We start from the raw sequence: 27,951 nt of genomic DNA on the forward strand, positions 1-27,951 counted from the left end.
GCTGGCCTGGGGGTGTGGGACATGGGATACCGTGTCACCATCACCCCCGAATTGGGGAGGCTCTGGGTGAAATACGCTGTCCCCCAACCCACAGCCACCTGGTGGAGGCAGGTGGTGGTCTCTCACGAGGGGCCCATGCCCGAGGGAGTCCATTTTGAAGTCTGGCCCAGAGGGTGCTTGTGTAAGGTGGCTCACAACAAAGCGGGTGGCATGAGGTGAATCAGTTCTCATCCCCCGAGAAGCTGGAGCAGTACAGAGGCCCTGGGCCTGTGGAGGAGGAGCGATGATAGGTGACAAGAGAGACGGCTGGAAGGGCATCCTGGGAACTCATAGCAGGGACCTCCTGGGCCCCCTCAGGCTGGCCCTCCCCTGCTGAGGGGCTGGCTGCTTAGTGTCCTGGTGCTGGCATCGGGGGAGCTGTGGGCTTCAGCTGCAGAGCCTCCGTGACAGGAGCCCTCCTTGGCCCAGGCCTGGCAGCCCCGCCGCCTTCTGGCACTCACGGGCTTCTTCTTGTCTCCTCGTCCCGAAGCTACAGCCGCAGCCAGGACTTGGGGCCAAGCAGGGGGCTCGGCAGTGCTCCCGGCCAAGCATGGTGGGCTATAATGGTGGCGCCTCCAAGCCACGTGGCTCCTGGGCACTGGGAAGTGGAAATTGGGGGTGACTGCAGGCCCAGCGAGGTCCGCACTCTCCTGGGCTCCGGGGAAGGATTTGCGGCCGAAGGCGAGCTTCTGAGGCCTGCAGATGAGAGCCCTGCCTCTGTGCCAGGACCCCTGCCTCTGCCGGGTGAGGATGAGGGTGGAGACAAAGTCACACCCCCTTCTTTAAGAACAGTCATTAAGCTTCGATGACCTGAGCCACTTATTTCTAGTTTGCTAGAGAACAGAGTTACTAGTCTCCACCATCATCGTCATTGAAAACATCAGAGATGCCACTAATTATTGTCATTAGAGAGGTACTGCTGATGATTGTCCTTACGCTGTGGGCTTCCCAGCGTGGCTGGCTGTGGCATTGACTTGCCCTTGGCTACCAGGAAATCACAGCCCCTCATCCCTAACTCCTTCTGGGGTCCACCTCCCTTGTCGGGGCAATTTTGGCAAATTATTCTTCACTCACAGAAGAGTGGCACCTTGCAGGGAGGAGATGATTAGGTCCTGAGACAGCACTGGGCACAGGTCCAGTGTGATCTCGAGGGCCTTGGTGGCAGCGGGAGAGGTGTGAGAACCCAGCCTGTCTGGACACCACCCCTCCCCCTGCCCCATTCAGGGCACACATACGTGGTCCACTCATTTCCCCTCTTTCTTGCGCACTTCCTACCATACAACAGACTCATTCTGGTTGAGCCTCCACCCACCCACCCCATGCTGTCTTCTTTTTCTTTTTCCTTTTTGATCTGGGCGATTGAACCCAGGGGCCCTTAAACACTGAACCACATCCCCAGCCCGACTTTTTAAATACTTTATTTAGAGACAGGGTCTTGCTAAGTTGCTGAGGTTGGCTGTGAACCAGTGATCCTCCTGCCTCAGCCTCCTGGGTGCTGGGATTACAAGCCTGTGCCACCATGCCCAGCTTCTTCTTTCTAAGAAGAGACACAGAATGTCCCTTAGACATTCCTTTTAATGTCAGACATTTAATGTCAGAATTTAGGCGAGTGGCTCTCGGCCCTGGCTGGACATCTGAACCCCTGGGCGTCTCCAAGAACATGCTGATGGCCAAGCCCCACCCACTGAGAGTTGATTCCATGGGTCTGGCGTCTGGCCTGGGTGACAGTTCTGCAAATTCCTCAGGTGACTTTGATGAGCATCAGAGTACAAGGACCACTGCTGTAGCCTTCCGGAAAGTAGACTGTGTGCTTGACAGAGAAACTAGGGTCATGATGTGGGGGGCGGGAGAGCCAGGCCGAGGAAGGAGGGAAAGAGAAGACCTCCCTCTGCGGCAGGCCGGGCCCAGGAGGGACGTCCCACGGGCCTTATTTCAGTTCATCCCCCAAAGCTTTGGCCTTGGATGTGGAAACCGAGGCTTGGAGAAGGCCTCAGGTGTGCCGCCATCTGGGAAGGGCCCCAGCTGGGGATGGAACCTCAGGTGTGTCATTCCCCAGCCTCTGAACCACTTGGCAGGACAGTGGGGAACAGGGAAGGAGGGTTCTGTTGTGTGGGGGCTATGGTTTGAATCGGGAGCTTCCTCCAAAGGCCCGAGTTGAAGGCTTGGTGGCCAGCCTGTGGTGCTCTTGGAGCTGGTGGAACCTGGGGAGGTGTGGCCTGTAGAAGGAAGTGAGGTCACTGGGGATATTGGGACTGTGGTCCCTTCCTGTCTCTCTCTTTACTTCCTGCTGCTGTGAGGTGAGCAGCTTTGCTCCACCACATGCTCCCCACCACAGTGTTCTGCTTTGCCACAGGCCCAAGACAATAGAGCCACACAGACTGGAACCACTGAAACGAAGCCAGAATAAACCTTTTCTCTTTTTAAGTTCATTATCTCAGGCATTTTGTCACAGGGTCAGACATTGAACACGAGTTTGTTTCCTCCCCCCACCACCCCCAAATGGTCTTAGGAAAGGGAAGTTACATAATTATTGCCCGCTCATTTTAGTAGGCAATCATTCTGTGCAGAATCGGCTTTCCTTTTGCAACAAGGAAATCATAGAAAAGTTAGATAATACCTGGAAATTTAAAAAGAAGGAAATTGCATATGATTCTGCCATCCAGAGACAACTCCCTAGCAGCTGGGTATGTCTCCACCCCACCTTTCATCTGTACATATTCTTTTTTACCTTTAAAATCATCCTCTTCCAGACTTTTCCCCTAAGCATGCTCAACCACTGGTACCCCCTCCTCCCCCAGGGATATCGTCCCATTTACTAAGCAGGCAAACCCAGGCCACATGCAGCCAGAAGTTAGGGTCAAACCCTCCTGTGGTTCCAGAGTGTTGCTCCCAGCCCTGAGCCCACTGCTCCCTTCTTGAGTGACAGGGGTTCCAAGCGTAGTTCAAATGATGATGATGATGATCATGATGGCAAATGCAAACCCTTACTTGTCCTGGGCGCATGGCCAGGTCCGTGCTAGGTCCCCAGGTACAATCTCTACAAGATGGGTGCTGCTATAATCCCAGAGCACAGGATGTCCAGCAACTTCCCCCAGATTATTTTATTTGGACAGCAGAACCAGAATCTCAACTCTCCTGGCTCTGCTACTTGGCTCCGGGCCCTAGGGTCTGTGTTCACCCACCCACCCACCGTGTTGCCCACCCACCATGTTGCCCACCCAACCACTGGGTTGCCTCTCCTAGAAGGAGAGATTCGCGCCACACTGGGCTGGACTCTGCAAGACCTCAGCAGCCTTTCACCTGGTCCCTCCCAGGGCCTGCCGAGGACATGACCCTGGGAAATGAGCCCAGTGGTCACCCCAGATGACCGCCTGCAGCTGCTGCGGCCTCGCTCTTCCCGGTGTTCCCCCCGGGTGTTGGCCCACTCTGGGAATGCTCCTGCCGCCCCTCCGGGGCATGGCAGAACATGCCAGTGGAGGGCAAGTCTGACTGTTTTGGGCCCCATCCTCCAAGGGCTCCTTGTTCCTGCCTGTCCCCTAGGGCTGTAGCTCGGTCTGAATCGGCTTGTAGACTTTCCTTGGCTGGGGCCAAGGTCTTGGCTGCCCCAGCCTCCAGCAGCGCTCCTGTGGTTGGGGCTTCCACATCAGGTTTGAATTATATGGAATCTCTGCGTCTGCGTGCTTTCAACCCAGCCACGCTGACTCACGCTGCACGGTGGCGGGTGACCTACGTGCTGTGTATGTGTCTCCCTGTGTCTCTCTTCTCCCTAATGTGCATTTTTTTTTCATACCAGAGATTTAACCCAGGGGCATTTGACCATTGAGCCACATCCCCAGCCCTTCTTATGTTTTATGTTGAGACAGGGTCTCACTAAATTGCTTTGGGTCTCACTAAGTTGCTGAGGCTGGCCTTGAACTCATGATCCTCCTTCCTCAGCCTCCTGAGTTGCTGGGATTATAGGCAGGTGCCACTGTATCTGGCTATTTTTTTTTTTTTAACTACCTTGATGAGATGTAAGTCATGTACCATGTAACTCACCCTGTGTAAAGTGTACAATTCAATGGATTTTGTTGTATTCCCTGATATATGCAACCATCCTCACAGTCAATTTTAGAAGATATTCATCAGCTCAAAAAGAAATATGGGCCCTTTAGCTTCTCCCTGCCACAACTCCTCCTTACCCAGCCCCTGGCAACCACTAACCTATTTCTGACTTCTATACATTTATATAAATGCACTTATATCTGGTCTTTGGTGTCTGGTTCTTTGAGGTGGCATAGTGTTTTCTGAGTTCATTCGTGTTATGTTGTGTATCAGTACTTCATTCCTTTTCACGACTGGGTAATATTCCATGGTGCGATATGCCAGGCTTGGTTTATTTGTTCTTTCATAGATGGGCATAAAGATTTCCACCATTTGGCTGCTGGGAGTAATGCTTCTATAAACACCCACTGGCATGGTTTTGTTGTGGACATATGTTTTTGTTTCTTTGGGCTTATTCCAAGAAGTGAAGTTTCTGGATCAGGCGGCCATTCCATTAAGTCACTTGAGGAACTGCCAGACTATTTTCCAAGTGACCACACCATGTTACATTCCCACCAGCAAAGCCTGGGGTTCTGATTTCTCCACATCCTTGCTGTTATTGGACTTGGACTCTAGCCGTTCCAGTGAGCGTAAAGGGTGGTTTTGATTGGCATCACCCTGGTGACTAATGATACTGAACATTTTTTCATGTGCTTATTGGCCATTAAGATATATTCCTTGGAGACATGTCTATTCAGATCCCTTGCCCATTTTTAAATGGGGTTATTTGTCTTTTAATTATCAAGTTTTAAGAGTTTTAAAAATATATTCCAGACCCAAGTCCTCATTAGGAGAGCAGAGGCTTCGCTGGTGTCTTTTTTGCACCCCACCCCGTCAGCCCTGGCACGCAGTAGGTGCTCTGTGCAGACGTGAGGACTTGCCGGGAGAAGGGATCTGGGCCATCTGGAAGAGTCCTGGCAGGAGACGGGTCCCAGGGTGTCGGGTGTGTAGGGTGGGGCTGCCCTCCCTTGTCATGAACCACAGACAGCAGCCCAGCCTGACCCCTCAGGGGGTCTGCACCCTGCAGTTTACGTTGGGTGCTGTTTTCAGCTGAACCCCTTTGCAGGAACCACCAGAGGTTGGGGGATTTGATCCCTGGGCTCACGCTTCCCCCTTGATTTTGGTTTGAGCAAGCAGGAAAAGGGTAGCGCTGTTTGCAGAGTTGGGAAAGACAGGGAAAGGAGTGAGTCTGGGAGTCACACCGGTTTCCCAGGAGACCAGGACTCCATCGTGGGCTGTTGGATGATCACATAAGGACTTCCGTCAGGGCTGTGGATATAATTTGGGAATCACCTGCGAACACCTAGTCTCTTAAGCCAGGATTGCAGAAATGCCCAGGAGAGTGTGTGGTTAGAGGAGACCAGAAAAATAAGTGATCACTAGCTTTGGTCACGTAGTGGTCACAGGTGAGGAGCCTCCAGGAAGTAGTGGCTCTAAAAGTCACTTGGGGTGTGTAAAGGGGCACAGAGGGAGTGGGTGTGGAGGCAGGTGGTATACTGGGGTGGCAGCTGGGCAGGGATGGGGGCAGGGACAGAGGGGACAGCATGTGATGCTGGGAAGAGGGATACTGACTACAGGAGCTGAGCCCTTGAGGAGGCAAGAGGGAGGTGACCCTGGGCACAGGGTGCCGGAGGAGGGCCCAGTGGGGCAGGGCTGTTCATAGTCAGGTGGTGGGAGCCCTGGAGTTGGGGCTGGGGCAGTGCTGGGAGTCTGGCCATTTGGGAGACCTGGAATGGACACGGACCACAGGAATGCAGCAGGACCCCAGCCAGCGTCTCGCCCACGTGCGATGTGTGGTTGGGTTTCAGGTGAGAGCCGAGGATATCTGCGTGTGTCACCTCCATCAATGTGTGACCATCGAGTAGGGTGGTGTGGTTGGGCTGGACCAGGGCAGAGGAGCTTCTCTGGGACAGCAGGATGGGTTGGGGGAGAGAGTTATGGGTGTTCGTATGGGAATCTTGGAACTCGAGGTGTGAGGCATGGGGGAGGGGGTGAGGCCTTGATGGGGGAGGGGGTGAGGCCTTGATGGGGGAGGGGGCTAGCTGTGCTGGGTCGAGTGAGCCAGGCGGTGGTGGGAAGCAAGGAGGCACTGCACTCAAGGTGGTCGAGGTTTTAGCAGTTGCAGGAGACGCATGGTCTAGGGAGAGAGTGAGGTGGAGGTGGCTGGGAGAGATGCAGGGGGCTGGGTGGGGGACATCCAGCGCCCTCAGGAACCCGGTGGAAACCATCTCTGTTCCTCACCCCACACTCCAGCTTCCTCTCATTTGTTCAGAGGAAGCAGCCTCAAGGCTAGATTTGCTGGAAGCTTAGAACCTGGGACAGCACAGCCAGCCCAGGGTTCCCGGTGGCAATTAGACCCTCATGATGAAGTTTCTGGAACGAGTTCAGGATGGCTCTCCTTAGGCAGTGGTAGGATGGCTGGCTAGCAGGTAGCTTTTCCACCTTTTTTCTCTTCTGAGAGGCACAAGATAAGCTAGCCATGCAAGGAGGAAGTGGAGGAGCCCCAGCCCACCCCGTGATTGGCTCCACGGACTGCTGTCTTGAAATGGGTCCCCTCTCTAGGTATATGGGGAAGGTTGGGGCACCCAAGGGGACAGCAAGGGGACTCGGGACGCCCCTTCCTAGAGGGCCTGTGGCTACCCTTTCAGAGCCATCTGGACCTATCTGGACTATAGATTGTCCTTCCTCATTGTCTCTGCACCTGATGGCACAGTTAGAGGCCCCCATGTCTAAGCCTGGACTTCTGGTCCATCCGAGAAGGTTTCTGGTCCCCGTGGATCTCTTCCTCTGGCCTCCCTTGAGGTCTGCTGGTTGGCTCGGTGCACCCTTGCCTCCCAATTGACAAGCACGCACATGCAACTTTAGAAGTGAACACATCTGCGTGTACGCATGTGCACGTGTGTACAGATCTCAAAATGACTTGGCTTTCACTCTGTGCTACCGTATTTGGGACTTCATTCTGCCAGTAGACATCTACCGACCGGTGACCGACTGAATTTGCTCAGTTAGGCCCAGAGCAGGTCACAAGGGGACGTCTAAGCCAGCCCTCACCTCTCCACTTACCATGTGACCAGGTCTTCTTCAGTGCTCTGGAATTACTCCCTGGACTTGGGGCCTCCCCGAGGGGAGCCTAGAATGGAAAACCTCAGAGAGTGTGGCCTGGAGGCCTCTGGATCAAACGATGCACCAGTTACAACGGAAAATTCAAATAGTCCTCCTCACCCTGACCCCCAATCAGCCACCCACCTCCCAGGAAAGACACCGAAGAACGACCACATGAAAGGGAGTTTAGATCAAGGCTGGGGTGGCCGGGCCCGCTCATGGAGAGACTGGCTGGGGGCCGTGTGGCATGTGGCTCCATGGCATGTCATCAGTGATTTTTTTGTTTTGTTTTTATTGCATGAAGAGCCTTTCCAGGGTGTATTTCCTACTTTTGAACTGTTTGCAAAAAGTTGGTGAAAATAGATATGGCTGGCTTTTATTTTCCAGCCTACCAGAGTTTATATTTTCCCTTATTCTTGATTTCTTATCCCAAAATTTGATTTGATTTTAGTGCTTTCAAATTAACCACCACTTTTCAGAAATATAAACATCTCATAAATTGAGAGAAATGGGAGTGATTTAGTGAAGAGGCAGGGAGCCAGAAAGCGCTGCTTGCCAGTCTGTCTGCCCTGAGTGGTGCCTGGCTTCCTGGCCAGGGCAGAGATTCAAGGGAACTTGGGCCAAACCTCTCACTGTGCAGGGGGGAGCAGGGGTCTGTGGGGCAGGCTGGGCCCAGGCTGCCCAGGTGGGTCACACCTAGGAGTCCTTGATGAAGTTTAATGATAGCTGACGCCGGGCGCTAGGGCCGACCTTGCCCAGCCGTCCTGTCCAGGACGAGCATCCCTGAGGCCCAGGGAGCCGAACCTGGTCAAGGCCCAGGCACGATGCACAGGCAGGACAAGGACAGTCTCTGGGAAAGGTCTGCCCTTGATCCCTGGAAAGGCTGGTAGGACACACAGTCCCAAAGGAACTCAGAAACTCATTTCCCAGCTTGCTCGGCTCCTTTGTCCTCAACAGTCAAGGGCAGGCAGAGTCTTCACCCTGAGGTGAGGCCTGGGGACAGGGAGGCTGGACCAGACCCAGGAGCCTATGGAGTCTACCTGTGGAGGGGAAGAGTGAGGGACACCAAGGGGCTTTGTGGGGATCAGAATCCTTTTAGGCCAAGGCCACTGAGAAGCAGGAAGGGATTGTTCCTCTTACGGGTCGTGTGCTGTGGGGGGTGGGCCCAGAGCAGGAAGGCGCATCCCTGCCCTGCAGTGTCACACAGAGGCCTGGGATCTGTAGGTGGGATTAGGGAAGGGCTGCTTCCTTGTGCCCAGTGGCCCACGAGGGCAGAGGCAGGTCCAGGGGTGACCTGAGGTAATGGAACAGAGTGGTTAAGGGCTGCACAGAGCTGGTCTTGTCCTCGTGCTGACCCTGGCTGGGTGACTTTGGGCAGATTACTTAATCTTTCTGAACGTGTTTGCTCATCCACGAAATGGGCCTCACATTAGTGCCTATGCCACAGGCTGCGCACACAACGATGGTGAGATCATCTGTGTAAACGTGAGTGGCGGGCACTACCATCAATAATAACGGTGACAATAAGACTGTTTATAGAGGGCGGGATGTAGGGAGTGCTCTTTGGCTCAGTAAAATGTGAGGAGTGACCTCACAGAGTGTGTTGTGGGAGGAAGGAAGCTCTCTGTCAAGGGAGGCGTCCATGCAAAAGAAGAGCCCCTGCTGGTTTTGTCCTTGGGGCGGGAAGCCTCAGACGGACAGGCAGGAGGCCCTTGGGGTCCGTGGCCCTTGGGGTCCGTGGGGCATTGTGGCTCACAGCTCAGCCCTTCACCGTGCAGGTCATTCTGGAACTCGTTCCACTGACAGGCCATGTGGAGTGAGGCAGGGAGTGGCAGGTTTGGAGGGGACCCTTTGTGTGGTTGGTTAATGAAGTCCCAGAATAGAGGAGGGCCTGGGCGAGGCGTCCAGCATGGGCCCCAGAGGTTTGGGTGAGACTTCTGCCTTCTGGTCTGGAGGGTTCTTCTTGTCAGCCTGCTTCAGAGAGGGGTGAGGGCCAGACTCCTCAGTCCACCTGCCTGGGCTGACTCTGGGTGAGCCTGGGAAGGGAGGGTCTCTGGCTTTGCCTGTTCTGGGAGCAGGAACGGCCCCCAACCTCCCGTTCAGACAGCGGTGCAGGAGGGCATGGTGGGGGCATGGCCCAGAGCCTCTTCAGAAGCCCTCATGTCCACAGGCTGCAGCAGTTCTGGCGTGTGCCCTGGAGACCGCCCACTGTCCCTTCTGTCCTCCATCCCTGGTGTACCCTGAAGACAGGCTTCCCTCGGGAGGTTCTGCAGGTGGCAGAGGCCCTGTATTGTCCCTTATGCCTCCACATCGTGGCCCAGGGGGCCCTCTACGTAGTCTGCCCTTCCGTCCTAGGTGGGCTGCTTTTGAAGCCCCACCAACTTCTCCCATCTTTCCTTGCATTTGTCCCCCTCCTCTGGCTATGGATGTCCAGTGGCTGCCGATCTCAGGGTGACTATGTGACTCAACCTGGACCCCACAGCCCTCCCTTGGATTGTGCTTATGGGACCGTGAGGGGAGGGTCTCGTCTCTGGTGGCAGAAGGTAATGTGTCTGCAAGCAAATCTCTACCTGCCTGAGAGGATGGAGCTGACTCGGGGCAGCCGAGGGCATCTGGTTCCTTTACTTCAGTCCCTGTCCCTGCTGGGGTTTGTTATGGGGCCTACACATTCCCCTTTGGGCCAGAGGGGTTCGAGTTGGATTTTTATTTCTTGCAACCTGGTGCATACCCATCCTCCAGGACTCCTCTGGGACACCTGGTCCCACCCCGACGTAGCACTGGGCAGGGCAGTTGGTCACTCAGAGGACAAGCCACTCCTAGCCAAAGGCTGCTTCTTCTTCCCTGCCCAGGGCACAGAGTAGTGCAAAGTCAAAGTGCTTTGAGTGAATGAAAATGTGCTCGGTGTCAGGCTCGATGCTGACATTTTAACAGGCACTGGGACCTTTGCACGCCACTGCTTGTCATCTGATCAGATGGTTCCTGGGAAAGCTGCAAACTCATTACAATAATGCTGCCCTTTTCCCTGGAAGATTCTCGGCCTCCTGATGGGGACTGTGATGAGCTCTGGAAGGCTGCCTTCTTGGTTTTGACCCAGAAGCATGTTTTCATTTTCATCCTCTCGTGTGAGAGGGTGTTTAAAAGATGGGTTGTTGCTGGGGTGGGTGTTCAGTGGACTGGGAGGGACTCCCTGAGATGCAGCTCCACAACAGGCTGAGCTGGAGAAACGGGTGAAATCGAGTTGCCTAAAGTGGCTGCTTTAAAAAGGGAGTTCAGAGCCAGGTGCGGTGGTGCACACCTGTAGTCCAGCTGGGAGGCCGAGATGGAGGACGAGGAGGTCAAGGCCAGCCTTGGCAACATGGCAAGATCCCCCATCTCAACAAAACAAAACAAAGCAAAGCAAAGCAAGAAGCAGAAAGAAAAAGAAATGCAAATGGCCAGGGTCCAGTTGACTTATGGAAATTGACATGTCCCATGCCCCGAATGCTGTACGCACTCAGTGGATGTTTGTTGAATGAGTGAACAGTTCCCACACGTATTTATTTATTAACGCCTAATCTTTTCCACGCACTGTGGTAGGTGGGCTGGTCTCACACAGTCGAGGTGTGTGTGTGCTCCTGTCTCCGCATTTGCAGGCAAACACACATATGTTAACGCACGTTTATTTCTATGTTTTATTGGCCCCTTTGATTATTGCCTTCCTTGGTGGCTAATATCACATTTGCCTGGCTTGGCCAAGATTATGTTTTTATTTCCACAGCTGACCCCTGTTTTTTTTTTTTTAAGGGAATATTTTAATGCATGCAAAAAATTAGATGGAAAACAGAATGTGTGGTCTTGTGTGAAATCATTTCTCATGGGGGAGCATTAGCTGCCCCCTGCCCTGGCGTAAGTGCACACATGCTTTACGTCTGAAACAGGGGCCCTTTACTCTGGAGTGGGGGCCACCGCCCACCTGAGAGGTGACCAGCCTTTGTTGCTAGGATTTCCCACTCTGCTCACTGGTAAGGCCAAATCCACGTGATGTCCTTTGATTGGGATGTGGCCCTTGGTGTGTGAGCTCATCCCTTGTTGACTTTCACGCTTCTGCCACTTTTAGAGCCACTGACCCTTGGTTCAAATAAAATTTTATCAGAGTCCTTCACAGTAAACGTGGCTCTACTTTGCTCCAGGTAGGGATGGCCCCACCCTCTCCGCTTCCCACCCACTCCCTCCGCTTCCCTGATGTACAACGTCCTGGATCCCAGGTCAGGAGGCCGGCCAAAGGCCACCCATTGGCACTGATGGACGCCCGCCCGTCTTGTGCCGTGTCTTCACATCTCTTCTCTTTCTTCCCTCCTGCTGGCCGCACCCCTCCCAGGCGGGCCTCATCCGCACAGACAGCTCTGACTACTTCATCGAGCCTCTGGAGCGAGGGCAGCAGGAGACGGAGGCCAGCGGGAGGACACATGTGGTGTACCGCCGGGAAGCCGTCCAGCGGGAGTGGGCAGAACCTCACGGGGACCTTCACAATGAAGGTAGGATGTGGGCAGGGCCCCAAACGTGACCCTGTCTGCACTTCTTGGGTAACTTCTGCCTCAATCTCTCAGTGCCCAGCCACAGTTTTCTCACCTATAAAATGAGACTGGGCCACACAGACCTGCAGTACCAGTGAGAAACCCCAGTGGGTTGGAGGAGCCTCTCCGACTGGCTGGAATGGGGGCCCCGGGAGCCACTCATGTCCTGAACTCTGATCCTTGGTCCTCTAGACTCGCTGAGGGGCTGGCCTTCCTCCCCAGGGCTATCTCTGAGCAAGGAGGGAGGTGGAGTGGCTCCCCTAACACTAATTCCACCCTGTAGAAGCCGCAGGAAGGAAGTTCTCAAGGAGCTTGGGGAAGCTGCCTGATGTCAGGCCATTGAGATCAGCTTAGCCTCCAGTGGCCCATTTCAAACTCCTGCCTCCAACTCTCTACGCTGTGACCTTTGTCAAGTTCCTGAATGTCTCTGAGCCTCGTTTTCCTAACCAGGGAAGTGAAGACGATCAGTGTCTACCTGCTAGATATTATTTGTATTGATGAGAATGACTATAGAAATCCCAGCACGGACTTGGCATATAGTAGGTGCTTGATAAATGGTAGCACTCATACTTGTTCCTGGGGGTAACTACTGGCATGTCAGGGTGGGCACCCCTGCATCCTGGTGGCCAACAGGGGCCTGTACACGGGCAGCACTCAGGACCCATGCATGGCTGAGTGAATGAGACCAAGCGTGACGGGTGCTCGTCCTGGGCGCGTTGCCAACTTCAGGTCACACTCAGCTTTCTCGTGAAGCCCCTTTGGCCAAGAGTTGGTGACGAGACCTGGGTGGAATCTGGTCCTGGGAGAGCCACACCCTCATGCCTGGGCCCCGTGAAGGAATGCCTGGAAACCAGCTGTCCCCACATACAGTGCCTCCCTTGAAGCCCCAGCTGCTCCCTGAGTGTCACTCAGAAGAGGAACCACAGAGGGTTCTGCAGGCCTGGGGGGTGTGAGCTCTGAGGACTGGCATGGAGCTCAGGAGGCAGCTGGCGGTGGGCACTGTCCCCACCATGGCTGGGAAGGGCCATAAATCTCCCTTGGATTTTATTCGAGGTCAATTTTGAATCAATAGACCATAAATCCTCCTTCTGGGGAGAGGCCTGAGGGAAGTCCAGCCCCACTGCTGTGAACCGGAGCGAAACTCCTCATCTGCCCACGGGCCTGGTGGTAGGCAGCCCAAGTGCTGAGCTCCAGAGTCGGAGTCCAGGTGCAGGGAAACGGGGATGTGTCTCTTTAACACCTCAGGCTGAAACTCACGTGGGCAGCCCACCTGTGGCCCTTCCTCAGAAACACAAGGGACAATAGAGGACTTTCTTGCACACCTGTGACCTGATTTGAGAGCAGCAATGGGCGTGCACCCTGCATGTGGGGACATGTGCCTGGGCCTGCCTTTCTCCATGTCCCCTGCTGGAGGGAGAGGAAAGGCTTCCTCTGGCTCTGGGTCTGCTTCTCAGCCTGGAGGGAAGGAAATGGCCCAGAGCAGGTCAGCAGCCAGCCCTTGGAGGACTTGCCCTCAGCCTGGGCAGCCCCATCTCTGCCTGTCCCCATCCTGTCAGGTGCCCCTCTCCTAGTCCACCAGGCCCTGGAGTGCTGCTTGCTCCTTCCCCATGCAGGCCGGGAGGTCACGGAGGACACATACTCAGGCTCCGTGGGCCCGTCATTCTGTGGCTCCTCTCCCCGTGCTGGGGAGCGGGAGGGGAGGCTCAGGGCTCCACTGGACAGGCTTGCTAGCTTAGCTGAGTCCCTGGGGGCTTCCTGCCTCCTTCTCACACACACACACACACACACACACACACACACAGATGAACTTGTACACACACACTTACACCTACCTCCATGTACACACTGTGTATACCCATTTAACCCCACACTTGCACACACACACACACTGTTGCACTAGCACACCCACACACTCTCATACCCTGCACGCACTCGTGCCTGCACATGCTAACACACCCCTCTTCAGACTCACGTGCTCTCACGCGTCTTTGATAGGCCCCAAAGTAGAGGTAGGCAGTGCTCCCCTGGAGGGCTCAGTGAGAAATCAAGACCTTCCTGAGTCCAGAGTTGGGAGTTCGCTTGACTGGACCTCTAGGTGCATAGCACCTCACTCAGACCCCCGGGACTGCCTGAGGACCCTGCCTTGACCTTGCAGCTGTGCCCTGGACACCCCCTGATCCCAACAGTCTTCCCTTCTTCAAGCAGAGCCTGTTCTGTAACCCCGTTCCCTCCCCCAGTGCCCCCAGGAGGGAACTGGGCATGATCAGGGCGTGCAGTCTTGTGGCCCAGGCTCTGGCCCTGCCCCGGGCCTGCTGCCACCATTTGTTTATCTGTGGCCCTGGGGATTGAACCCAGGAACCCAGGGGTGCCCTGGAATGGAGCTACATCCCCAGCTCTTCTTATTTGTTCATTTTGAGAGAGTCTTGCTGAGTTGCTGAGGCTGGTCTGGAACTTGCAATCCCTCTGCCTTAACCTCCTGAGTAGCTGGGATTACAGGCAGGTCCACTATGCCCAACTCACTGCTGCTTTTTAAAAATTAAATCACAATTCACTATTTTAACTATTTTAAAGATTCAATTCATTTTCCCCTGTATTCACAATGTTGTCAGCCATCACCCTCTCTGATTCCAGAACATCTCCATCAGCCCCATAAAAATCCCCTTTTAGTAGTCCCTTCTGTTCCGCCCCCTCCAGGTCCTGGAAACTTTCTATCTCTGTGGACTTCCTGTTCAGGATGTTCCTGCAAATGGAATCATGTAACCTGTGGCCCGTGGTGACTGGCTTCTTTTATTTAGCATGTTTTCAAGGTCCTTCCCCATTCTGGTGTGCATTAACTCTTCACTCATTTTTTATGACCGAGTGATATTCCATTATATGAATACACCACCTTTTATTTGCCCATTCGTCAGCACAGTTGGATGGTTTCCACGCTCGGCTTTTAGGACGGTGCTTCTCTGAGTGTCTGTGTGCAAGTTTTATGTGAACATATGCTTTCGGTTCTCCTGGGTATGTACCTAGAAGTGCAATTAATGGGTCATATGGTAAGTCTAGGTTCAAATTTTGGGGGGACGGCCAATTGTTCTTGCAAAGCAACTGCACCACTTTATATTCACTTGGGGCATCTTGGGTGGGCTCATTGGAGCCTCCCAGGTCTGGTGGGCCCCTGGTGTGGCCCTGAGGGCCGGATGGAGGAGGGACACATAGAAGAATGTGGGTGGGACATTTCCAGCATCTATGGCTGATGTCAGCTCCCTTTCCCTTTAATTCCCCACGTGACTGCTGGGAGGGAAGTCTGGGTGGGCCTTGGTATGGCTGGTAATGGAGGAGGGAGAGACATAGGTGTACATCTGGGCTCTTGCCTTTAACTTGCTATGTGACTGAGGGTGAATCAGGTAACTTCTCTGAGCCTCTGTTGGACAGACCTGGAGGGTCCCAAGGATCAAGTCCAGTATTTCACTTGCAGCATTTGAAATTTCCAGACTCTGCTCACATCGTGAGGTAGCCGTTATTTCTCCCCACTCCCTGGAGAGTGTACTTGCCCCTTGTCCTCCCTTCTTAGGGGCTTTCCCTCTTTTTTCCTAGCAATGTGTGTGTTTGTGTGTGTGTGTGTGTGTGTGTGTGTGAGCTGATGCACTCACTGGTGGGCATAGCCATCAGGAGCTGTCACACTCAATTTTTGGATTCGGGATGCTCGACTGGCAAAGGCTAGACAAATATTCCAAAATCTGAAAAACTCTGGTCCCAAGCATTCCAATAAGGGATCATCACCTGGTTTATTGTTCCTGTCTGACTTCTCTGCCACCTCCTCTAGGCCGTGGACTTAAAGGCAGGGCCCCCCCACTCATCACCCACCCCCATCCATCCATCTAGTGAGGGTGGGGCCCTCCTGCAGACTCACCTTAGTGCATGCTGGGAGGGTAGTGGTGACATGGTGACCTCCCTGCCCTGGCCACCCATCGGGGCTTCTCCTGTAACTGTGGAGACGTGAATGTTCTTAGAAATCAGTTCCACGAGCTTCACTCTCTTCCCATCTCGTTCCAGCCTTCGGCCTGGGCAACCTCCCCAACCTGCTGGGCCTGGCGGGGGCCCGGCTGGGCGACGCGGAGCGGAAGCGGCGCCATGCCAAGCCCGGCAGCTACAGCATCGAGGTGCTGCTGGCCGTGGACGACTCAGTGGTTCGCTTCCATGGCAAGGAGCACGTGCAGAACTACGTGCTCACCCTCATGAACATCGTGAGTATTCCTGTGCCCTGGGGAGGGCGGGCCGGGCCGTCCTGCTGGCCTCTCAGGCCTGCGGTTTCCCAGGGAGGATGTGGGGGAGTCGCTGCTCGCTCCCCAGCCAGAGGGCACCCCCTCCCAGCCACGTGCTGTGACATGGCTGCCCGGCTGGCCTGACATCCGTCCCAGGCTGTGGGCACCTACCTGTGCTGAGGGGGCCCCCAGGCCATCAGCCAGGAGCCTGTGGACAGGAGGTTCTGGGCTTGGACCATTCAGAACTTGGCCAAACATGCCTGCTCTGGAGTTGAAGGGACTTCCTCAGGTTCATCCCTTAAAAGTGCCCAACTCTGGGCTGGGGCTGGGGCTCGGTGGTGGAGCGCTTGCCTAGCATGCGTGAGGCACTGGGTCCCATCCCCGCAGTCACAGAAAAATAAAAAACAACTAAAATAAAGGTATAAAAAATGCAGAGAGCCGTCCATCTGTGGAGGGCTTCCCGTCCCCAGGCAGGCTGTGATGTTCATAGGGACCCGCCAGGAAGGAGGGGGAGGCCGGCGGCAGATGGGTGGTAAGAGCCTTGCCCTGTGCAAAGGGGGCTGCTGCTACTCAGTGCCACTCTGGTCCCAGCCCTTTCCCATAAGGGCTCCTCACCTTGTTTATTGTTACCATCTGATTGTTTATCTGTTACTTCTGTCCTGCAGATGGGGGGCTCTGGTCACAGAAAGGCCAAGTTTTCAAGAAAAGCTAAAAATGTATTTTTTTTTAAAAGGTATTTAAAAAAAGTTGTAATGGAAAGTTTACATCCATGTCTCTAACTGAAAATTCCCAACCTTTAAATTTTAAAATAAAAAACCACTGTGAATGCCAAACAGAACACCCCTCTGCGCCCCCTCGGCCTGCAGGCTGCGGAGCAGGGAGCAGAGAGCAAGGAGCTCTTGGCGTTGGCGGTCGAGCTTGCGCTGCTTCTCTACTGGGTGGGCGCCTTCATCTGGGTGCCTGTGGCCATGGCCCTGGGAAGGATGGGGACCAACCTGGTGAAGCAAGACCCCAGGTGGAAACAGTCCCAGGCAGGGCCCAGTGCTGTGGAGGGTGCAGGACCTCGGGTCCTGCTGAACGAGCCCTAGTGCAGAAGCACCCAGCCGCAGCCTCTGCCCCTGAACTTTTAGAGCAGCGTCAGCCTGACTTACTACAGAAGGTTTCGGGGCAGATTAAATGTGGCTCATGGTGCTTAGCATGGCCTCTTATGTAGCAGCTCTCTGTAAGTGGCTGTTGATAATGATGTAACTTCAGGGACATGAGTGGGAATGGATGACTGAGGAGCATCACCAACTCCACGGTCATACCAGGCCTCCTGGAAACATCTGGAGGTAATAAAACCGTGGGGTGCTGCTGCTGCTGCCTGTGGTCCATAACTTGACTGCACCTTAGGCGAGGTGGCTTCTGGGAGAGTAGCCCCTAATTACCTGTGTGACCTTGAGCAAGGGACCTACCTCGATTAGGATTCTGTAGGTTGCAAGTGGTGGAAAATCAACTGGATCTAGATTAAGAAAAATAGGGTAATTTGGTGGCTCACGGGTGGAATTGCAGGAGGGACTGTTGGAGCTGGCTGAAGAGTTATTGGAAGTGGAGGCTCCCAGGGACTCTGTTTGTGTGTCTTTGTCTCTCTGTGACATCCTAATTCTCTCTGAGCAACGTTTCTACAAGACAGATTCTGGCCACTAGCAGCAGCTTGAGCCCGACTCCTATCCCCATAGCTCCCTGGCCAGAGATGAAAGAAGATTCTCCCCCAGTTCCCAGGCGAAAATTCCCAGCAGGACTCTGGTCTGACTTGGGTCACGTGCCTGCTCTTTGACCCAAATGCTATTTGTCAGTGAAAGAGACAATTTTCCAGAGGTAGGGAGGGATTGGATTCAGACTCCTCAGTTAGTGCTGTTAACATCAATCCCTTGACATCTCCACTTTCCATCTATTTTTGGGTCCATCATGCAGGTTAAATATGTGCACTTTTTTTTGGTACCAGGGATTAAACCCAGGGGTGCTTAACCAATGAGCCACCTCCCCAGCCTTCTTTTGTATTTTATTTAGAGACAGGGTCTCACTGAGTTGCTTAGTGTCGCGTTTCTGCTGAGGCTGGTTTTGAACTCACGATCCTCCTGCCTCAGCCTCCAGAGCCTCTGGGATTACAGGCGTGCGCCACTGCTCTGTATATAGTTTTCGACGTTATACCCAGCTCATTGCAAGTGCTCTGGTGATGTTGCCCATCATTATCGTTAGCTATTCTATTTGTCTTTGTGTCTTCTGTATAAGTTGCTCTTTGCTTGAGTCTCTGAAGGTGAGTCCCTCAAGGGGAGGTACTTCTGGAATCCCAGTGGCACCCAACATGGTATCTGAGACCTGGCAGGTGAGTGATAAATGTGGAAGTGAATAGTGTCCGAGAGGAGCAGGACATGGGAAAAGAAGGCAAATTTCTTTTTCCTTCGATTTAATTTCTTCCCCTCCCTTCCTCCTTCCCTCCCTTCCTTTTTTCCTGCTTCTCTCCCTCTCTCCCTCCCTCCATCCCCTCCCCCCCGCTTTTTCTTTCTCTCATGATTCTGGGGATCAAACCCAGGACCTCACACACTGAACCTCATCCCCAGCCCAAGGCAGCAGATTGCTGTCCCTAGCACTGGCATGGATCAAAGGGCGGGGCTTGACATCAGCTCCAGTGACAGGGGCCTGGGGAGGGGCAGGCCCCTGGAACTCTGGCCCTGGACACCTCTGTGTGGATGCTTATCGCGTCTCCTCTGAGCCTGTGTCTGGATGCGAACAAAGGCTCCCTCAGGGAGAGGAAGAGGAAGGAGGAGATGATGGCCGCGAAGGGGAACACATTGCCCCACGGACGCCCCACGCCCTACAGATGGTGGGCCCAACCCGGGACTGCATGGTGGAATCCCATTGGTGGGAGGCCAGCCTGAGAGCCATATTGGGCCCTGCATGGAGAACAGGAGAGCCGGCCGTGAGGACAACCTAGGGTGCCTGAGAGGGTCCAGAGCCCAGGCCCTCGGATCCAGAGCTGGGGCCCAAGACCCCAGGGTGTGAGCTGGACCCTGTCTCTGCCCGAGAGCTCTTCCGTTTCTTAGAGGATAATTCCCAAAATAAGATTAAATCATGACTGTCCTACAGAAATAAGAAATGTGTGCTTAAGGTTTTACTTAACCAATGAGAGAATCGGGCAGATGTTGTAAAAGAAAACCCAAGAGCAGAAACAACGATGGTGATTAGGAATTTTGAAGCAAATACGCAAATGAACCCACTGTGTTTGGGGTCAGGGGAGGCAGACACCTCACCCCTACAGGCCAAGAAGGGATTTGCTCAGGGAGATGTGAGTTTTGCCTGGTGGCTCTTGGTCACCTGCAAAGCCCTCTGTGTGGAGTGGCTTCCTCAGAACCTGACTCAGAGGTGGGGGTGGCGTGGTGTGAGGTGGACCGTGCCTAGTTTCCACTGAAGCTCAAGTCCTCGTTCCCTGAGTTGGAGGCCGACTAGGTGTGAGGAGACTGGCTTGCTGTCTGGATTCCAGCTCGGGGCGGGGCCTAGAGAGCGCCAGGGCGGGGAGGGAGCTCTTCCTCATCTTCCCGCCATTGAGAAGCCCTGGCTTGGCTTCCTCAGGGACTTGGCTGTTCTGGAGAGCTGGACTAGGCTTTCTGGGGCTCCACTCCCCGCTGGCCTCAGGCCTAATCTTGGTTGTCATCCATCCTGAGCCAGGTTCCTGGGTGCCTTGCTGCCTCAGTAGGCCCCCCGGCTGCTGGGCAGGATGGGGTGGGTGTTCCGGGCTCTTGTGATTACCAGGGGGAGACTCAGCTCACACCATCTTCAGTGGAAGAGGGGCCTATTGGAAGGAAGCTGCTCACGTGCCCACAGTTCATGTAAGAGCTGCAGGACATGCCGGCTCTGGGGACCGGGAGACTGTAGCCTCAGGCATCCTCTCCCCTCTCTGTTCTTGGTGGTGGGAACCAACGCTCTCTCTCATGGTGGAGATGCTCACACCTCCTGCTCCTTGGACTTAGAGGCTAAAGGGACCCTCTGGTCCTCTCAGGGCACATCATGGCCATCCCTGGACTCACTGCTATCAGGACAGAGTTGACTTGAACCCACCAGGTCAGAGCCCAACACTGCATGTGGGAATGAGGTGGAGTAGGACCCATTCCCAGGAAGCAAGCAGACAAAAGAAGAGTGTCTCTCAATTCAGTCACTCGTTCCACCCCCCAACACACTCAAATAGCTTGTGGAGCCCCCGGCGCTCAGGGGTGGCATTGCCATGTGTCCCCGACAGTGGCCAGTGGATCGCTGCAGTAATCGTTAGAATGGTTTTCTGAGAGTCAGATTCTTGATAAGCTCGAACTCACTTATTCAAGTCTCCCAAGAACCTCATGAAGGTCTGCGTGTCCTCCTGTTCTTGTAGAAACTGGGCTGCCACGGACTGTCTGTCACTCGGGGCTCCCGTGGGCCTGGGATGGGGGTCACCCTTCAGGGACCTCGGCCAGGTGGTGATGTCGTGGCTGACCAGGCATCAGGGGGGAAGCCTTAGGTTCAGCCCTGGAGGGCCTGCTCAGTGAGTGAAGGGTGGTCTCCATTTGGGGATCCATAACTAACTTAGTAGGGAGAGAAATAGAGAGAGGGGAAGAGGCCCCCAGAAGGACAAATTGGCTTCTTTAGACCAGGCAAATGGATTTTTAGGACAGAGGAGATGAGGAGGTTGTGGCGACCTTGCTTACGCAGGCTCCAGGGGTCATTCTTTATGGCATGAGGCTCCCCAGGAGGATTTCTGGGGGCCTCACTTCCTAGAACTTGCTGCTGTTAGCCAGGCGGGGAGGCTCTGAGGAGGCTTCTTTCTGCCTCTACTGAATATCGAGCTTACAGTCATCTCTCTACCACTGAGGTGCCAGGTGGGTCCCCATAGTCCAGGAGCGGCCCCCAAGAAGCGCCCTTGGAGATGCATGTATCCTGGAGGGCCTTGACCCTGTGCTGGTCCCCAAGGTCACTGCTTGCAGTGGGCTGTATTTGTGGGTTCTGGGCCACCGTGTGCCTTTAGCTGTACCCGCCCCTTGCCACCAGACCCATTGACTGCTCAGGTCTGAGTCCCTCTAGAGGCCCTGAGGGGCTCAGGTGACCTGGTGGGTAGAGGGGTTGTCCTCAGGGGCTATGGCAAAAGGTGCCATAGGCTGAAGGCGGAACTGCTAGGAAGGCCGTGGGGTGGACAGGAACTTGTTCTCCAGCCAGCGTTTGGGGGCTTCCCTTGGACAAGAATGAGGGTCTTTTGATGGGTCATAAAAGGAGCTGTTTCTTTCCTCAGGCCAAAGAGCACTTTTGAAGATTGCTCAGACTAAACCAGGATGACTCAGAAGGATCCGGAAGATCCTCAGATCTGGAGCTGTGGGAGACTTGGATAGCCGTGGGGAAGGGTGGGAGGCTCCTCTGTCAGTCCTCCAGGCTCCTGGTGTGGAGGCCAGCCACCTGTCTGTCCTTCCCTGGGCCCCGCCTCATGTCCCAGGAACTTCACTGGGAGGAGGGTAACATGGCTCTATCCAGCTCTCTTGGCCCAATTATCATGTTCTGGCTTTTGACCCTTGACCTCTAGCTCATGACTCACAAGCTTGGCAGGAAGCACGGACAGCTTCTCCTAAAGACTGTGCCCTGAGGGCCTGCCCTGGAGACTGCTGTTTGGGTCGTCTGCCCGCAGGAGCAGGGTGCGGAGGAGAGCGGTTGTCTTCCCAGAGCTTCCAGGGGGCTGAAGGCCAGGCTGTGGCTGCCCCTGAGAGTGGGGGAACGCGGGCCTGCGATAGGCTGAGCCTGTTGAGCAGCGCTTCCCATGGGCCCCTGATCTTCCAGGGAGAGGCTCAGGCCATCGAGATGGGCATGGCCTTGCAGATCTGCCACTGCCATCTGGCTAAGTGGGTGGTGTGGGGTTGTGGCTTCCCAGGCACAGGGGAGGGACAGCCAAACTGAGTTCCCACCCCTGAAGGTGAGCAGATGGACAGCCGACAGCCTCTCCCTCCCATGGGGACCCATAGCTCATCAGTGTGTGTGGGCTTTATTTGGCTGGAATGTGGTCAGCACCACTCCCCTTGGGACTTCACCATGCCCATGGAAAGAGTGTCCCTTGGCTGGTGCCTCGCAGCTCCTGTCTGCCCATGACCATGTCTGATCCTGCTTTGGGGGGCCAGGACTGGCTGGTAGGGTTGGAGAGGAGCTCTGGTTCCCAGGATGGATGGCCCCATTGTGCTGACCTGGAGGAGGGCTGAAGCTGTTGGCAAGGTGCTGGTGATCACTTGACCAGGCCTGGGCACTGCTGTTGTCAGGGGCAGCTCTGAGGACGTGCCGGCGCTGTCCTGCCCTCCTGTTTTCTTTTGCATTAACTTAGAGATGGGCTGTGAATATTCACAGCTGCGCATCCCTCCGTCCATGGGTGGACCTGTCTCTGTGCCTCAGTTTGCCCATTTTACTAGGTCACTTTCCTGAGGGCTTCTAGCATTCAGTGAGTGCCTGTTGACACAGACTTCAGTTCTAGAAGCTTTGGTCTGGCTGCAGATCACCCTCAATCTGGAATAATTAGGGAACCATCGAGGACAGTGCTTAAGGGGCTTAGAGGGGGTGTGCTTCCTGCAGACTTCAGGGGTGAGAGCCAAGCCAGCCTTGGGGGAGGCAGAGAATGACTGGGGTGAGGAGAGTGCTGGCCGGGCCTCCAGGGACTCCTTCTCCCTGACATTGACAGCGGGCAGGGCCTGGAGGCAGCCTGAGCTGCGTGGGACAGGTGGCAAAAGCAAGCAGAGAGCTTTGGCGGTTTGGCTGTGGAGGGACAGTATGTGAGGCAGCACAGGTGTCAAGAGCAGGAGTAAGAGTCCTGATGATGTCCCTTCTCTTGGGGAAGAGAGGGTGGCCAAGGCCAGTGGAGGCTGTGGTGGGCCAGTGGAGGGCCTGCTCCAGCCCGGTGTGGCCTGTGGAGCCCACGCTGACAGATGGAGTCCCCACCTGAGGCCTTATGTGGTCTCATCCTTGTTACCTCCTCTGAGGGTCGGGGAGCTGACCAAGCACTTGCTCAGAATTGGCACAGCTCATGAGTGACAGAGGCAGGCTTTGAGGGCCCATCTCTCTGAATCCAAAGATCATACCCCCTCTATTTTGTCGCCTTGCAGAGCTTGACCTCAAACAGCTCTCAGGACGGGGAGAAGGGAGACCCCAGCTCACAGCTGGGAGGTGGGAAGAGTGTGGTGTCTTTCTAGAAGGAGTGTCTGCCCATGATGGGTTCCCCTGGAGAGTCAGTTACCAGAGCCTCTCCCCTGGGCAGGTTCCAGTTCCTGGATCCCGGCTGTGCCTGCCAGGTGCTACCAGGACCCTCTCCTTGCCCAGGGGTGCTGCCTTGGATGTGGGGATCCAGGGCCCGGAGCTGGAGCAGAGGGAAAAGGAGAGGAGAGACAAAGAGGCCCCCTCATCCTTCCTCACCCACACAGGCTGCAGCTGGATACTGCCAGCCTGTTCTCCCTAGGACCCCTCTCGGCAGCCCACCTGTCTCTGCTCCCCGCCGGCCTCACCTGGCTGACAGTACAGTGGTGTTGGGGTCAGTTGCCTGGGAGATGTTGGCTGGTGCCTCTGCCAATCATAGTGAGCTACCAGCTCTGTTGATCTGCTGGGACCCACCCAGGTGCCCGCTCAGAAGAGCTCCACACCCCTCCTAGACCTAGGAGGTTCAGTGCCCATGGCTGTCGGACCAGGGTCTTGGTGGTCTCACCTATTAAGGTGGCGTTTTTTTTTTTTTTGGCATGTGACATGTGTCAAATATCATGATAAAAGCTGATTTGGAGTCCCCCAAACACTGCTTCTGTGCTGAGGGAGGGTACATGAGAAACCTTTTCCTTTGGGGTGCAGGTAAACCTGCAAAGGGCCTCCTTATCCCTGACATTGGCGGGATGCAGACTTCCAATCCTCCCCTCCCTGTTTTGGTTCTTTCTGGTTTTTTTTTTTGTTTGTTTGTTTGTTTTTGTTTTGTCTCTTCAAATACCTTCCACGGCCTTATTAGAGGCAAAAGCACATTCACTTTAAGGCAGTGTGGGTTTCCCCCCCCTTTTTTGGCAGTGCTCAGAATCAAACTCGGGGCCTCTAGGGTAAGTGCTCTACCTCTGAGCCACACCCCAAGCCCAAGGCACTGGTTCTTTTTTTTTTCCTGTACCAGGAATTGAACCCAGAGGCGCTTAACCACTGAGCCACATCCCCAGCCCCTTTTTTATACTTTAGAGACAGGATGTCACGGAGTAGCTTATCACTGTGCTAAGTTGCTGAGGCTGGCTTTGAATTCGAGATCCTCCTGCCTCAGCCTCCAGAGCCGCTAGGATTATGGGTGTGCACCACCACGCCTGGCTGGAGAGATTTTCATTGCTATTATTGTTGTTACAGCTGGAGGAGGGGATCTATTGGCATCTAGGGAGTAGAGGCCAGGAGTGCTGCTGAACTCCCTACGGTGGACAGGCAGCTCCCCGCTACCAACAATTATCAACCTTGTGGGTGGCGGCAAGTGGAGACCCCTGCCCTATGGTATTCACCGCAGTTGCTGTGTGCAGGTATTTATGTCTTCAAAACAGTTGCTTATCCAAGAGAAAGGATGTGCTGCAGTTCTGTCACGAGAGACATTTAATAAGGAGTACTTCCAAGGGAAGTGAGCTTGATGGTCCACCAAGTGCTTCCCAGTACTGGAGCCCACCTGTTGGAGGTGACACTTCTGAGACTATTTCTGGGATGATCTAAAGGGCTCCCAAACTGGAAAGCAGAGTCTTAAACTAACAGAGCTTGTTGACTGAGCATGTGCTCTGGGTCAGCTCTTGCTCCAAATGATGACAGCCCTCGCCTTCCGTCCTCCATCCTTAGAAAGGTGTGTTTCCTCCACACCCACAGGTGAGTGCAGCTGGGCTCAGGGAGGTGAGCTCATGCAGCTGTAGGGGGTGGCAGGGCTCAGGCGTCCGGGCCCCCAGGCTGCCTGTTTACACACAGGTCAGCTCCGCACATAAAGGCTGCCGCATTTTACAAATAGGTTGTGGGGGATAAATGCCCAGCATTGTGGACTTGTGAAAGGAACTCTGTTGAGCTGGGTGGTTCCGTCCCTGTGCCTTCTGGAGCCACCCTGCCCAAACAGCCTGGGTGTGAGGTGGACTGAGCATTTGGCTCCCAGGGGAATGGGCCAGGCCAGCCTGTAGGCTCCAGGGAGTCCTGGAGACAGCCACACCTTTCAGAAGTGTGTTGGTTAGAAGGCAGCCCACACCAGCCCTTGGAAATACAGAGCCATGTCATGAACTTGGATGAGGGGACATGTATCAACAGGAAACAACTCAGGTGACCCAGCACCTTCCTCCTGTGGCCATGAGAGCAACCGTATTCTCCAAGACCTCAATAGTGACCATGGGGACAGGGCTTGCCAATGCGTCACAACAGGGAGTGTGGTGCCTGGTGAGGTCTGTGCTCAGACCCAGGGGAAACCTGGCCCAGCCTGGCTACAGTGTGGCTCAGCCCACGGGCCAGTGAGGGCAGGGGTCTCAGGCCACAGACAGCAGCATATTGCTGATGTTTATCCACACCACACACACACACAGAAACACACACACACACATTCATACACACGTGTGACATGTATGCCTGAGCACATGAACATATCTACTCGTCCACACGGGAAAAACACCTTTGGTACCTGTGTATACCATACCAAATAAGAGGTGTGAACACAGACGGGTTCACACGTGTGTGAACACATACTTAACACATTTCATCAACTGTAAGACACGGTTGTCAGATGCCGCATTATTTAATGCACCTAAGAAAGAAAAAAGTAAGCCGGGCACGGTAGCACATGCCTCTATTCCCAGCAACTTGGGAGATGAAGCCCAGGAGGATCTCAAGTTCAAGGTCAGCCTGGGCAACTTAGCAAGTCCCTGTCTCAAAATAAAAAAAATTAAAAGCACTGAGAGTGTAGTTCAGTGGTAGAGCACCTCTGGGTTCAATCCCAAGTACTACAAAGAAAAAGAAAGAAAAATATGTGCTCCTAATTAAACTCTGCTCTCGTGCTTTACCATCACCTAGCATGTTTCTATCCCCTCAGAGGAGCCTCAGCCTCCAGGGGACTCAGGGTTTTGTCCTGTTATTCTTGGGAGTGTGCAGCTGTGATGGCACGAGGAGCTCAGGGTTTCCGGTTCCTTCTGCACTTTGAGGCCCACCCCTCCAGCTCCCTCTCAGCCAGTTGGCCACCATCAGGAACAGGGCAGTGTGACTGCTCCACGGTCATCTCCGTGTTTTCATCCGAGCCACAGCATCCATTCTGCAAGCTTGATGCGGGGGCCCACCTGGTCTCCCAGGGAGCTGTCCACGAGGTTTCCAGACAGCCACCAGGACTCGCATCCCTCCTCAGAGGTTGTGGTTGCTGTGCAAAGCCACCAGACATAGGGAAGAGGTTCTGCCTTGCACAGGTGGTGACTGCCACATTGTAACGGCCACCTGTCACCAGTGATTATAAAGGCAAGAAAAGAAAGGCGTCTGAGACCAGGTGACATGCAGGGTGTCTCTGGTACCCAGGGCATCTGCAAAGTCCTTGTGTCCTGTTGTCAGGAGGGTCAGGACACAGAGACTAAGGCCTGATCTAAGGGCCTGAACCTCAACATTGCTGTCATCTTTGTAAGCCTGAAAAAGGGCAGGAGAGATCATTGTGGCCATCCACCTGCCTTCCAGCAATGCTTCCCCCCTCTGTCCTGTTCTGAGGCAGCATGTGACTGGGGAAGGTGTGAGTCCAGCCCCTATTGGTCTGGGCTTGGCCTCTGACTGTGCTTGCTGACCTTCAGCAAGCTTCTCCATCATTTGGGACCACTTGTTTTTCAGCATGAGAATAGAGACTAGGTACCATTCTCCTTGGAGCCTGGGAAAGGTGGGGGCCTCTAGAAATGGGGTGGGGGTGTACAGGAGGAGCTTGGAGTACTTTGTAGTGCCAGAAAGTAACAAAGACCCCAAAAGCCAAAAACCAAATGCACAAAAAGCCCCCAAACTTTGGAGCGCTTCAAAGGTACACAGGAGTCAATGGAAGGAGCCCCCAGTGGCCAGAACTGGGCAATTTTGAACAACAAGAGAAATCATTGAGCATTAAATTATAACCCAAAGTACAAAACAAATATCCCCGAGTCCATGCTGGTAAGTAAACAAATCAGGGAGATGAGATCATCTGCGCAGAGGGATTCTGGATAATTCAGGTAGCTTCCTCACTGGTGAGGAAGTGACGTTTAATCGCTTACTCCTTTAATGTAGGCTGCGCACAGTGACTTTTTCCTGAAGAGTTCAGTGTAGAAAGAGGGAAAGAGTAACTTTACAGCAAGGAAAACCTGACCAGCACTGTCATAGGCTGGTGGCCATGGTCAGACCTCCACAAGGATGTCATGCCACGGTCTGTAGTCTCCACGTGGTGTGAGGAGACAGTGCTTTACCTCGGAGATCGTCCTCTCCCAAGTCCAGAAGCTCAGTCTGACCATGAGAAGAACAGGCCCAAATTGAAGCCGAGTCTATGAAAGACCTGGCCAGTCTCCCACAAAACCACTAAGGCCGTCAAAAGCCAGGAAGTCTAAGAAACCACCACAGAGGAGGAACAGACCAAGGCAACCTTCAGAGACAGATCACAAAATGCAGTGTCATGTCCTGAATGGGACCCTGGAGCAAAAAAGGACATTAGGCTGGGTGTGGTGGCACACACCTGTAATCCCAGTGACTCAGGAGGCTGAGGCAGGCTCGTGTTCAAAACCAGCCTGAGCAACTTAGCGAGGCCCTAAGCAACTCAGTGAGCCCCTGTCTCTAAATAAAATATAAAAAGGGGCTGGGATGTGGCTCAGTGGTTAAATGCCCCTGGGTTCAATCCCTGGTACCTGGGGGATATGGAGGATATTAGGGAATAATTAGGGGGATTTACAGAA

The 27,951-nt window shown here is 54.3% G+C and overlaps 1 protein-coding gene across 8 annotated transcripts in view; it reads left to right on the top strand.

Moving 5' to 3' along the window:
• ADAMTS14 (ADAM metallopeptidase with thrombospondin type 1 motif 14) overlaps positions 1-27,951 on the top strand; it is a 78,718-nt gene that overhangs the window by 11,290 nt on the left and 39,477 nt on the right. For 7 of the 8 annotated variants that reach the window (XR_014018875.1, XM_081266912.1, XM_081266910.1 and 4 more), the window contains exons 3-4: positions 11,582-11,738; positions 15,819-16,009. Coding sequence is in view for 7 of the 8 variants with exons in the window: in XM_081266912.1 (XP_081123038.1) it covers positions 11,582-11,738; positions 15,819-16,009 (348 nt within the window). In the remaining variant the exon portion in view is untranslated. Of the gene's footprint in view, positions 1-9,649; positions 9,768-11,581; positions 11,739-15,818; positions 16,010-27,951 lie in introns of those variants that run through there. The other variant, XM_081266915.1, reaches the window with a different exon arrangement.

Source organism: Spermophilus citellus (assembly GCF_964194105.1).
Source record: "Spermophilus citellus genome assembly, chromosome: 15".
Lineage (NCBI taxonomy): Eukaryota > Metazoa > Chordata > Mammalia > Rodentia > Sciuridae > Spermophilus > Spermophilus citellus.